Source organism: Delphinapterus leucas, chromosome 14, assembly GCF_059928025.1.
Source record: "Delphinapterus leucas isolate spDelLeu-1000000601 "Yukka" chromosome 14, BTC_Dleu_Yukka2, whole genome shotgun sequence".
Taxonomy (NCBI): Eukaryota; Metazoa; Chordata; class Mammalia; order Artiodactyla; family Monodontidae; genus Delphinapterus; species Delphinapterus leucas.
In genome coordinates, this window is record NC_143142.1 from 62,961,367 (window position 1) to 62,974,129 (window position 12,763).

Consider the following 12,763-nt stretch of genomic DNA (forward strand, 5'->3'; position numbering starts at 1 on the left):
TAAACAGAAATAGACACCTGGAGGCTTCTTGCTGGGATTGGCAGTAAAGAAACCACCCTCAGGGACTTCCCCGGTGGTCCAGTGCTGGTAAGTCCGCCTTCCAGTACAGGGGACACGGGTTCCATCCCTGGTTGGGGAGCTAAGAGCCACATGCTGCGGGCAACTAGGCCTGTGCACCACAACTACTGAGATTGCACACCTCAACAAGAGAGCCCACGTGCCACCAACTACAGAGTCCATGTACCCTGGAGCCCACACACCACAACTAGAGACAGATGTGCACTCCACAACTAGAGAGAAGCCCATGCACCGTAAAAAAAAAATAAAAAATAAAAAAAGATCCCACATGCCACAAAAAAGACCCAACGCAGCCAAAAAAAAAAAAACACCAACCCTCAACATAACACATAAACCAAACATAACAATTATTCGGTTCACGGCTTCCGGGAAGATAGTGGAAGAGTAAGACGTGGAGATCACCTTCCTCCCCGCAGATACACCAGAAATACATCTACACGTGGAGCAACTCCTACAGAACACCTACTGAACGCTGGCAGAAGACCTCAGACCTCCCAAAAGGCAAGAAACCCCACCACCACCACCACCACGTACCTGGGTAGGGAAAAAGAAAAAAGAATAAACAGAGACAAAAGGATAGGGACGGGACCTGCACCAGTGGGAGGGAGCTGTGAAGGAGGAAAGGTTTCCACACACTAGGAAGCCACTTCGCGGGCGGAGACTGCGGGTGGCGTAAGGGGAAAGCTTCGGAGCCACGGAGGAGAGCACAGCCACAGTGGTGCGGAGGGCAAAGCAGAGAGATTCCGGCACAGAGGATCGGTGCCGACGGGCACTCACCAGCCCGAGAGGCTTGTCTGCTCCCCCGCTGGGGCGGGCGGGGCTGGGGGCTGAGGCTCGGGCTTCGGTCTGAGCTCTGGGAGAGGGCTGGGGTTGGCGGCGTGAACACAGCCTGAAGGGGTTAGTGCACCACGGCTAGCCAGGAGGGAGTCCAGGAAAAGTATGGAGCTGCCGAAGAGACAAGAGACTTTTTCTTCCCTATTTGTTTCCTGGTGCTCCAGGAGAGGGGATTAAAAGTGCTGCTTAAAGGAGCTCCAGAGACGGGCGCGAGCCGCGGCTATCAGTGCGGACCCCAGAAACGGGCATGAGACACTAAGGCTGCTACTGCCACCACCAAGAAGCCTGTGTGCCAGCACAGGTCACTATCCACACCCCCCTTCCGGGGAGCCTGTGCGGCCCGCCACTGCCAGGGTCCCGTGATCTAGGGACAATTCCCCCGGGAGGACGCAGAGTGCGCCACAGCCTGGTGCAACGTCACGCCGGCCTCTGCCGCCACAGGCTCGCCACGCACTCCGTGACCCTCCCTCCCCCCGGCCTGAGTGAGCCAGAGCCCCTGAATCGGCTCCTTTAACCCAGTCCTGTCTGAGCGAAGAAAAGACGCCTCCAGCGACCTACATGCAGAGGCGGGGCCAAATCCAAAGCTGAACCCCGGGAGCTGTGAGAACAAAGAAAAAGGGAAATCTCTCCCAGCAGCCTCAGAAGGGCGTATTAAAGCTCCACAATCAACTAGATGTACCCTGCATCTGTGGAATACATGAATAGACAACAAATCATCCCAAATTGAGGAGGTGGACTTTGAGAGCAAGATTTATGATTTTTTCCCCTTTTCCTCTTTTTGTGAGTATGTATGTGTATGCTTCTGTATGAGATTTTGTCTGTATACTTTTGCTTCCACAATTTGTCCTAGGGTTCTATCCATCCGTTTTTTTTCTCTTAATAATTATTTTTTTATTTTAATAACTTTATTATATTTTATCTTATTTTATTTTACTTTATCTTCTTTCTTTTCTTCCTTCCTTCATTCCCTCCTTCCTTTCTTTCTCTCTCTCTCTCTTTCTCTTTCTTTCTTTCTTTCTTTCTTTCTACTTTTTCTCCCTTTTATTCTGAGCCATGTGGATGAAAGGCTCTTGGTGCTGCAGCCAGGAGTCAGTGCTGTGCCTCTGAGGTGGGAGAGCCAACTTCAGGACACTGGTCCACAAGAGACCTCCCAGCTCCACATAGTATCAAACGGCGAAAACCTCCCAGAGATCTCCATCTCAACACCAGCACCCAGCTTCACTCAACGACCAGCAGGCTACAGTGCTGGACATCCTATGCCAAACAACTAGCAAGACAGGAACACAACCCCACCCATTAGCAGAGGGGCTGCCCAAAATCATAATAAGTCCACAGACACCCCAAAACACACCACCAGACGTGGACCTGCCCACCAGAAAGACAAGCTCCAGCCTCATCCACCAGAACACAGGCACTAGTCGCCTCCACCAGGAAGCCTACACAACCCACTGAACCAACCTTAGCCACTGGGGACAGACACCAAAAAACACGGGAACTATGAACCTGCAGCCTGCAAAAAGGAGACCCCAAACACAGTAAGATAAGCAAAATGAGAAGACAGAAAAACACACCGCAGATGAAGGAGCAAGATAAAAACCCACGAGACCTAACAAATGAAGAGGAAATAGGCAGTCTACCTGAAAAAGAATTCAGAATAATGACAGTAAAGATGATCCAAAATCGTGGAAACAGAATAGACAAAATGCAAGAAACCTTTAACAAGGACCTAGAAGAACTAAAGGTGAAACAAACAACAGTGAACAACACAATAAATGAAATGAAAAATACTCTAAATGGGATCAATAGAATAACTGAGGCAGAAGAACGGATAAGTGACCTGGAAGATAAAATAGTGGAAATAACTACTGCAGAGCAGAATAAAGAATCAAAAGAACTGAGGACAGTCTCAGAGACCTCTGGGACATTAAACGCACCAACATTCAAATTATAGGGGTTCCAGAAGAAGAGAAAAAGAAAGGGGCTGAGAAAATATTTGAAGAGATTATAGTTGAAAACTTCCCTAATATGGGAAAGAAAAGAGTTAAGTCCAGGAAGCACAGAGAGTCCCATACAGGATAAATCCAAGGAGAAATACGCCAAGACACACATTAATCAAACTATGAAAAATTAAATACAAATAAAAACTGTTCAAAGCAGCAATGGAAAAGCAACAAATAACACACAAGGGAATCCCCATAAGGTTAACAGCTGATCTTTCAGCAGAATCTCTGCAAGCCAGAAGGGACTGGCAGGACGTATTTAAAGTGATGAAGGAGAAAAACCTGCAACCAAGATTACTCTACCCAGAAAGGATCTCATTCAGATTTGATGGAGAACTTAAAACCTTTACAGACAAGCAAAAGCTGAGAGAGTTCAGCACCACCAAACCAGCTCTACAACAAATGCTAAAGGAACTTCTCTAGGCAAGAAACACAAGAGAAGGAAAAGACGTACAATAATGAACCCAAAACAATTAAGACAATGGGAATAGGAACATACATATCGATAATTACCTTAAATGTAAATGGACTAAATGCTCCCACCAAAAGACACAGATTGGCTGAATGGATACAAAAACAAGACCCATATATTTGCTGTCTACAAGAGACCCACTTCAGACCTAGAGACACATACAGACTGAAAGTAAGAGGATGAAAAAAGATATTTCATGCAAATGGAGATCAAAAGAAAGCTGGAGTAGCAATTCTCATAACAGACAAAATAGACTTTAAAATAAAGACTATTAGAAGAAACAAAGAAAGACACTACATAATGATCAAGGGATCAATCCAAGAAGAAGATATAACAATTGTAAATATTTATGCACCCAACATAGGAGCACCTCAATACATAAGGCAAATACTAACAGCCATAAAAGGGGAAATCAACAGTAACACATTCATAGTAGAGGACTTTAACACCCCACTTTCACCCATGGACAGATCATCCAAAATGAAAATAAATAAGGAAACACAAGCTTTAAATGATACATTAAACAAGATGGGCTTAACTTGATATTTACAGGCCACTCCATCCAAAAACAACAGAATACACATTTTTCTCAAGTGCCCATGGAACATTCTCCAGGATAGATCATATCTTGGGTCACAAATCAAGCCTTGGTAAATTTAAGAAAATTGAAATTTAAGAAAACTGAAATTCCGACCACAAGGCCATGAGACTAGATATCAATTACAGGAAAAGATCTGTAAAATATACAAACACATAGAGGCTAAACAATACACTAGTTAATAATGAAGTGATCACTGAAGAAATCAAAGAGGAAATAAAAAAATACCTAGAAACAAATGATAATGGAGACGCAATGACCCAAAACCTATGGGATGCAGCAAAAGCAGTTCTAAGAGGGAAGTTTATAGCAATACAAGCCCACCTTGAGAAGCAGGAAACATCTCGAATAAACAATCTAACCTTGCACCTCAAGCAATTAGAGAACGAAGAACAAAAAATCCCCAAAGCTAGCAGAAGGAAAGAAATCATAAAAATCAGATCAGAAATAAATGAAAAAGAAATGAAGGAAACGATAACAAAGATCAATAAAACTGAAAGCTGGTTCTTTGAGAAGATAAAGAAAATAGATAAACCACTAGCCACACTCATCAAGAAAAAAAGGGAGAAGACTCAAATCAATAGAATTAGAAATGAAAAAGGAGAAGTAACAACTGACACTGCAGAAATAAAAAAGATCATGAGAGATTACTACAAGCAACTCTATGCCAATAAAATGGACAATCTGGAAGAAATGGACAAATTCTTAGAAATGCACAACCTGCCAAGACTGAATCAGGAAGAAATAGAAAATATGAACAGACCAATCACAAGCACTGAAATTGAAACTGTGATTAAAAATCTTCCAACAAACAAAAGCCCAGGACCAGATGGCTTCACAGGTGAATTTTATCAAACATTTAGAGAAGAGATAACACCTATCGTTCTCAAACTCTTCCAAAATATAGCAGAGGGAGGAACACTCCCAAATTCCTTCTACGAGGCCACCATCACCTTGATACCAAAACCAGACAAGGATGTCACAAAGAAAGAAAACTGCAGGCCAGTATCACTGATGAACATAGATGCAAAAGTCCTCAACAAAATACTAGCAAACAGAATCCAAAAGCACATTAAAAGGATCATACACCATGATCAAGTGGGGTTTATTCCAGGAATGCAAGGATTCTTCAATATATGCAAATCTATCAATGTGATAAACCATATTAACAAATTGAAGGAGAAAAACCATATGATAATCTCAATAGATGCAGAGAAAGCTTTCGACAAAATTCAACACCCATGTATGATAAAAACCTTGCAGAAAGTAGGCATAGAGGGAACTTTCCTCAACATAATAAAGGCCATATATGACAAGCCCACAGCCAACATCATCCTCAATGGTGAAAAACTGAAAGCATTTCCACTAAGATCAGGAACAAGACAAGGTTGCCCACTCTCACCACTCTTATTCAACATAGTTTTGGAAGTTTTAGCCACAGCAATCAGAGAAGAAAAGGAAATAAAAGGAATCCAAATCGGAAAAGAAGCAAAGCTGTCACTGTTTGCAGATGACATGATACTATACATAGAGACTCCTAAAGATGCTACCAGAAAACTACTAGAGTTAATCAATGAATTTGGTAAAGTAGCAGGATACAAAATTAATGCACAGAAATCTCTGGCATTCCTATATACTAATGATGAAAAATCTGAAAGCGAAATCAAGAAAACACTCCCATTTACCATTGCAACAAAAAGAATAAAATATCTAGGAATAAACCTACCTAAGGAGACAAAAGACCTGTATGCAGAAAATTATAAGACACTGATGAAAGAAATTAAAGATGATACAAATAGATGGAGAGATATACCATGTTCTTGGATTGGAAGAATCAACATTGTGAAAATGACTCTACTACCCAAAGCAATCTATAGATTCAGTGCAATCCCTATCAAACTACCACTGGCATTTTTCACAGAAATAGAACAAAAAATTTCACAATTTGTATGGAAACACAAAAGACCCTGAATAGCCAAAGCAATCTTGAGAACGAAAAACGGAGCTGGAGGAATCAGGCTCCCTGACTTCAGACTATACTACAAAGCTACAGTAATCAAGACAGTATGGTACTGGCACAAAAACAGAAAGATCAATCGAACAGGATAGAAAGCCCAGAGATAAACCCACGCATATATGGATACCTTATCTTTGATAAAGGAGGCTTGCCGCAACTAGTGAGAGCCCTCGCACAGAAACAAAGACCCAACCCAGCCAAAAATAAATATAAATAAATAAATAAATTTGGGGGGGAAAAAAAGACATTTGTAAAAACTTTACCACAAAGAAAATTCTAGGCCCAAATGTCTTCACTAGGAAATGCTACCAAACATTTGAGGATTCATGATACCACTACTTCCCGCTCCCTACATAAGGCCAGCATTACTCTGATACTAAAAACAGACAAAGACAAAACAAGAAAACAACAGACCACTATCTCTCATGAACCTTAGCAAAACAAACCCAACAATAAATATAAAAGATAACAAATCATGACCAAGTGGGGTTCATCTCCAGAATGAAAGGTTGTTTAATATTTGAAAGTCAATCAATGCAAATCATGTCAACACACTAGTCAGTTCAAGACAGCAGGACAAAGATATAAAAGGCATCCAGATTAAAAAGGACGAAGTGAGACTGTCTTTATTCCTAAAATATTACTGCCTATATAGAATATCCTATGTTCTATAACAATGCTATTCGAACTACAGAACGCATTTAGTAAGGTTTCAAGATAGAACATACAAAAATCAACTATATTTCTATATAATACAACTAAAAATATAAAAAACAAAACCACATGAGAAATATGAAACAATGGGATAAATCTGACATAAAGCATACAAGACCTATATACTGAAAACTACCAAACATACTGAAACCTAATTAACTAAATAGATATATATCATGTTCATGGATCAGAAGACTAAATATTGTGAACTCACCCTTAACTTATCTATAGATTCAACATCATACAAATCAAAAACCCAGATTTGTTTTCTAATTGACAAGCTGATTCTAAAATATGCAATGAAATGCAAAATATGTATAATTGTCAAAATAATTTTGAAAAAGAATGAAGTTAGAAGTCCCACGTTACCCTGATTTCCAGACAGTGCAGTACTGACATAAATATAGACAAATCAATGGAACAGAATAAAGTTCAGAGATAAATCCACATATATATGGCCGACTGATTTTTGAAAAGAAGGTGCAAAGGCAATTCAATGAGGAAAATACAATCTTTTCACCAATGTGGCAGAACAACTGCATGACCGTATGCCAAAAACAAAAATGAAGCTAAAACCCTGCTTCTTATCTCACACCATATACAAAAATTAACTTGAAGTAGATAACAGATCTAAGTATAAAATTAAACTATAGAACTTCTAAAGCAAGCAAGGAGAAAATTTTTCTGACCTTAGGTTAGGAAAAAATGTCTTAATATGATATCAAAAGCACAGTACATAAAAGAAAGCCTTGATAAACTGGCCTTAATCCAAGAACTTTTTCTCTTTGAAAGGCACTATTAAGAGACTGAAAAGAGGAAATGGCAGAAAACATTAGCAAACTACAGATCTGATAACGGACTTACATCCATAATATATAAAGAACTATCAAAACTCAGTAATATGAAAAACAAACAACCCAACTGAAAAATGGGCAAAAGTTTAAGCAGTCACTTCACCAAAGATGACACACAGATGGCAAATAAACACACAAGAAGATGCTCAATACAGTCATAACGGAAATGCAAATTAAGTCCACAATGGGGTACCACCATATACCACTAGAATGTCTAAAATTAAAAAAACTAACCATACCAAATGTTGATGAGAATGTGGAGCAACTGGAACTCTCATATACTGCTAGTGGGAATATAAAAGAGTACAACCACTTTGGAAAACAGTTTGGTAATTTATTAAAAAATTAAGCATACACCTAGTATGTGACCAGGGATTCCACTCGTAAGTACTTACCCCAGATAAATTAAAACATCAGTCCACACAAAGACCTGGATATGAATGTTCTTAGCAGCTTTATTTGCAAGAACCCCAAACCAGAAGGAACGCATAAACAAGTGAATTGATAAACTGTGGGATATCTGTACAATGGAATGCTATTCAGGAATAAAAATGAACAAACTATTGGTACATGCAGCAACGTGGACATCTCAAAGCAAGCATACTGAATAAAAATAAACTAGACAAAGGAAGCAGACACTTTATGATTCTATTCATACAAAATTCTAGAAAATCCAAAACAATCTGTAGCAGCAGAAAGCATACCAGTGTTTGACTGAGGATACAGTGAAAGAAAGAGATTAGGAAGATACATGAGAAAACTTTAGGTAGGACAGATATATTCATTATCTTATTGTAATGATATTACAGGTGTATACTGGGTCAAAATGCACCAAACTGTACACTTTAAATATGGGCAGTTCTTATATCTCGATAAAACTGATAAAAACAAATAAGGAAAAATGCTACCTTCATTAGAATATGTAATACTTTAAATATGTATTTTCCCTAATTATATGAAAAACATAATTCCAATCAAAATCCAAACAGGATTTCTTTGTGTAATTTAAGGATGCTTTTATTCAAGTGAATATGGCAAACTGTAATAAGTCAAGAAAATTCTGAAACATATGGCCTAAGAGATATTAATGAATAACAGAAATCCAATAATTAAAATAGTTTTGTACTGGCCAATACTTTGATCAATGGCACAAATACCAGTTCAGAAATGACACTTGAGTACAAAAAATGTTTTAAATGATGGAGGCAGTGTCTTAAGCCCATGGGAGAGATTACTCATTAAGTGTTGGTGAGATTACTGACCAGCCTTCAGGTGGAAGGGTGGAGTAATGGGATCACCTATTCGCTACCCTAAAGTTTCTCCCCTATCCCCAATTTTTTCACATAGTTCCATTCTTTACCTTCATAGCGCTTAACACAATATGCAGTTCTTTACTGTTTCCCACTCTGGAAGTGCTCTGTTTACCATTTTAGATCTAGTATCTGACACACAGCCAGTATTTAATAAGTATTATATTGAATGAATTCGTGAAGGAATGCATGATGGAATAAAGAACTGCATGAATGGAAGGGGGAAAAAAAATGAAATCTTAAAAGTACCTGACAAAAAAACAAGTGAACGCTCATATAAAATCTCTGGGACTTTCTAAAACACATTAAAGACAGAAAACCAAAATGAAGAGACAGACCTGATGGAATAAAAATTTAAAGTTTCTGAATGAGAAAAATGTCACAATACAATCAGAAGGCAAACTGGGAAAATATATTTAGCACATGTAAACAGAGAAATTAATATCCTCAGTATATAATGAGCATTTATAAGTCAGTAAGAAAAAGATGAACCACACAGGAAAAAAAACATTAAGAGACAATTCATAAAAAGTATTGTAACAACCAATATAAGGATGAAGATAATAACTGATAATTATTCATAACTGATAATTCTTACAATAAATAAAAATCAAAACAATAAGATATCTTTTCAACTAGAAAACTAGTAAAGGCATTTTAAAAATAAGATTTAATATGATAAGCTTGGTAAGAAGACTGAGAAGTGGGCTTCCAATACACTACTGGCAGGAGAGTGAAATGACAACTAGGAGCGTAAAATCGTTTACTCCTCCTGGGAGGCATCTTGGTAATAAATAGTAAAAGTCTTAAAATTATATATTCTCTTTTATTCAGCATTTCAATTTCTAAGAGCTTAAGGAAAAAAACTCTGTCTAAATGAGCAAACAAAAGCTTCAAAAATGTTCATATCACAAGGTAAAACAGAAAGAGTGGCAACCATGTAGGCTATAATATTGGGTTGGCCAAAAAGTTCGTTTGGGTTTTTCCATAAGATCTTATGGAACTTTTTGGCCAACCCAAGAGGAAAGAAAACAAACAAGCAAACAAACAAAAAAAAAACCTGCTTAAATGATTAGTAATGTACCCACAATGGAACATCAAGTATCTAGGAAACATACCCTAAAATATTAATGGGCAAAGGGACATGATATATGCAACTTAATTCTCAAATGGTTCAAAAGGTTTCTGAAAATAGTAATCTCTTTCTCTCTATATACACACATGCACACACCAAAAATACCTACACATTAAGAGGGAATGTGACAAAACAAATATGGCAGAATGTTAACAACTAACACATTGTGCTACTGTGCAACTTCTTGCTAAGTTTGAAATTATTTCAAAGTAAGTTAAAAAGTAAAAGTTTACAGAGAAAAAAGTCCCATCACTCTTCATTGTCTCATTCCTCTCTACAGTAATACTCTTTTCAAACTGAAAAAAATGCTGAAGTATCTTTAAAGATCTAGGATATTTTTCACTCTATAGAGTGAAAATCATGATGTATATACACATCATTATGCAAAGAGTGATTTCAACCTTTTTAATACATCAATAACAAAATCATCACCATAGGGTGGGATGTTGATGATTTTATTTTAATCTTTTCATTAACTGTATTTCCTAAATGTTTATAGGGGTGCATGGATGATATATGCAATTTTTTTTAAACAGTGTTACAGGAAAAAAAGGGTACCTCATTTACTAATAATTAGTTTATATCATTTTCCTTAATTCTGACATACGCAATATGACATGAGAGATAATGCTTAAGAGTTTGGGCTCCAGAGTCAGAAAAACCTGGAAGTGAATTCTAGTTTTAAACTTAACAGCTGCATAACACAACTCTATCCACCCTACCACTTGCTCTGCGGTTTTACACAGACCTGGTTGCTCTTCAAGAAGTTCTAGGTAAGCAAAATGACATCACTAAGTGGATTTTACCCTTTCCTATGGACAATGAAATATGATCATGAAAAGCAAAAATAAAAGGAAACTACTCACCCTCTTGTCCCCAACACAAAGAATATTATAAAGATAAAAGGGCCACTAACTACAGTTTAGAAATAAGATTAAGTATAATTAAGTATTATGTTGGGATACACTTACCCATCTAAAATTAGACTTTCATAGGCAGCTTTTTTGTCACACACAGGACAAATCCAGGTGGGCTTCTTCTCATTCATTTGCAGATAAAGGGCAGCATCAAAGCACTGTAGATGTGTACAAGTCACTGCACGGCATGGGATTGTCAGCCTCATTTTTCCTAACTATGGGACAGGGAAGACAACATGGGAAATCATTTCAGAAAAGAGAACAAAGCCTCAAAAGTCATAAAAATGTGAAGAAGTCATACGAGACTAACAAAATGAAAAAGAAACTAAAACCAGTATTTATTTCCATCAAGATTGCTATATATTTTATTTGTATTCACTGAAGGACGTATAAGTTTTAAAAGACCATCTCACTTTCTGAAAGTAGGTAAAACTTGTAAATTCACAGGTAGGAAAAGATATATATACAATGAAAACATGTCTCTTTCTCATCTCTTCCCCTATTTAGAGAGAACCACTGTTATCCATCTCTTGCATGTCCTTTCACAGATGTTCTATGCATAATCAAATGTGTATTTTAAAAAACATTTTCCCAGATATGGTGGCGTGCAATTCACACAATTCTGTACTTACATTTAAACTGTCTCCAATCTCATCACGACAAATAATACTGCAATAAATAGCTATGGGATAAATTCCTAAAAGTAAACTTTTTGAGTCAAAGAAAAAGTGTATGATTTTTGTCACAATGACAAACTATCTTCCACAGAGGTTACCTACTGATTTACACATATACATGTATTAACGTGCTTGGTTCCCCTGGACCTTGTCAATATAGCGCTATTGAATCCTTTGACCTCTGCCAATCTGATAGGTGAAAAGTACCCCATTGTAGTTTTGGAATACACTTCTCTTATTATAAGTGAAGTTGAACTGCTGCTGCTGTTTTTCTTTTTCTTTTTTTTTTTTTTTACTTCTAAGGGTCATTTGTGTTTCCAAGAACTGTCTATTAATAACCTTTTCTCATTTTCCACTTGGTTATTTATCTTTGGTTACCTATATTAATCAGCCTCATGTATGTGATATGAATTGCAAATACATTTTTATATACTTTTTTTCACTTTTGTATAAGCGCATATGTTGATGTTTCAATATACTCTTATAACCTAGTACTCTGTTCAATTCTTATTCCAATTGGTAGAGGAATACCAACATCAAGACATATATAGCATCCAGATTAGATCAGATCAAGTTTTTCTGTAGAGCCTTTTGAATCTCCCTGTATACTCCCTTTATAGAAAAGATCTCAGTTTATAACCAGCTCTCTTATTCTGATAGAAAATCTGTTTCTCCCACTACACTCTAAGCCCCGCAAGGTCTATGTCACTGTTCACCAGTGTAATCCAAGTGTCACAACACAGTACCAAGCACGCAGCCTATGCTCAGTATTTGTCAGCCAGATGGTAGAATGAATGGAGAAAGTGGGTAAGGGGCAAAGAGAAAGAAAAGGAAGAAAGAAAGACTTCTTTATTTGCACTATAAAGTCTAGAAGAAGTCACAGCTAAACTATAACACTGTTAACTGTGCCTGAGGCGTAGGATTTTTAGAATGTTCCTTTTTTTTTTTTCTTTTGGTTTATCTGTAATTTCTTTCTGCTAAAATGAACATTTGGTTATTTTATAATTTAAAAAGAAAATAATTATCCAACTCATCATTATAGCAGTAACTAATGCTTATATAGTTGTATCTACATGTAAGGTATCATGTTGAATACTTTACATTAATCTTCGTGACACTTTACATTTTAACCTAACAACTACACTATACAGTTGATA

The 12,763-nt window shown here is 37.5% G+C and overlaps 1 protein-coding gene across 13 annotated transcripts in view; it reads right to left on the reverse strand.

Moving 5' to 3' along the window:
• The window catches only part of PIAS2 (protein inhibitor of activated STAT 2), a 113,086-nt gene that overhangs the window by 38,860 nt on the left and 61,463 nt on the right, over window positions 1-12,763 (reverse strand). For all 13 annotated transcript variants that reach the window (XM_089895146.1, XM_089895142.1, XM_022561830.3 and 10 more), the window contains one exon: window positions 10,984-11,144. In XM_089895146.1, the coding sequence (XP_089751272.1) occupies window positions 10,984-11,144 (161 nt within the window). The remainder of the gene's footprint in view (window positions 1-10,983; window positions 11,145-12,763) is intronic.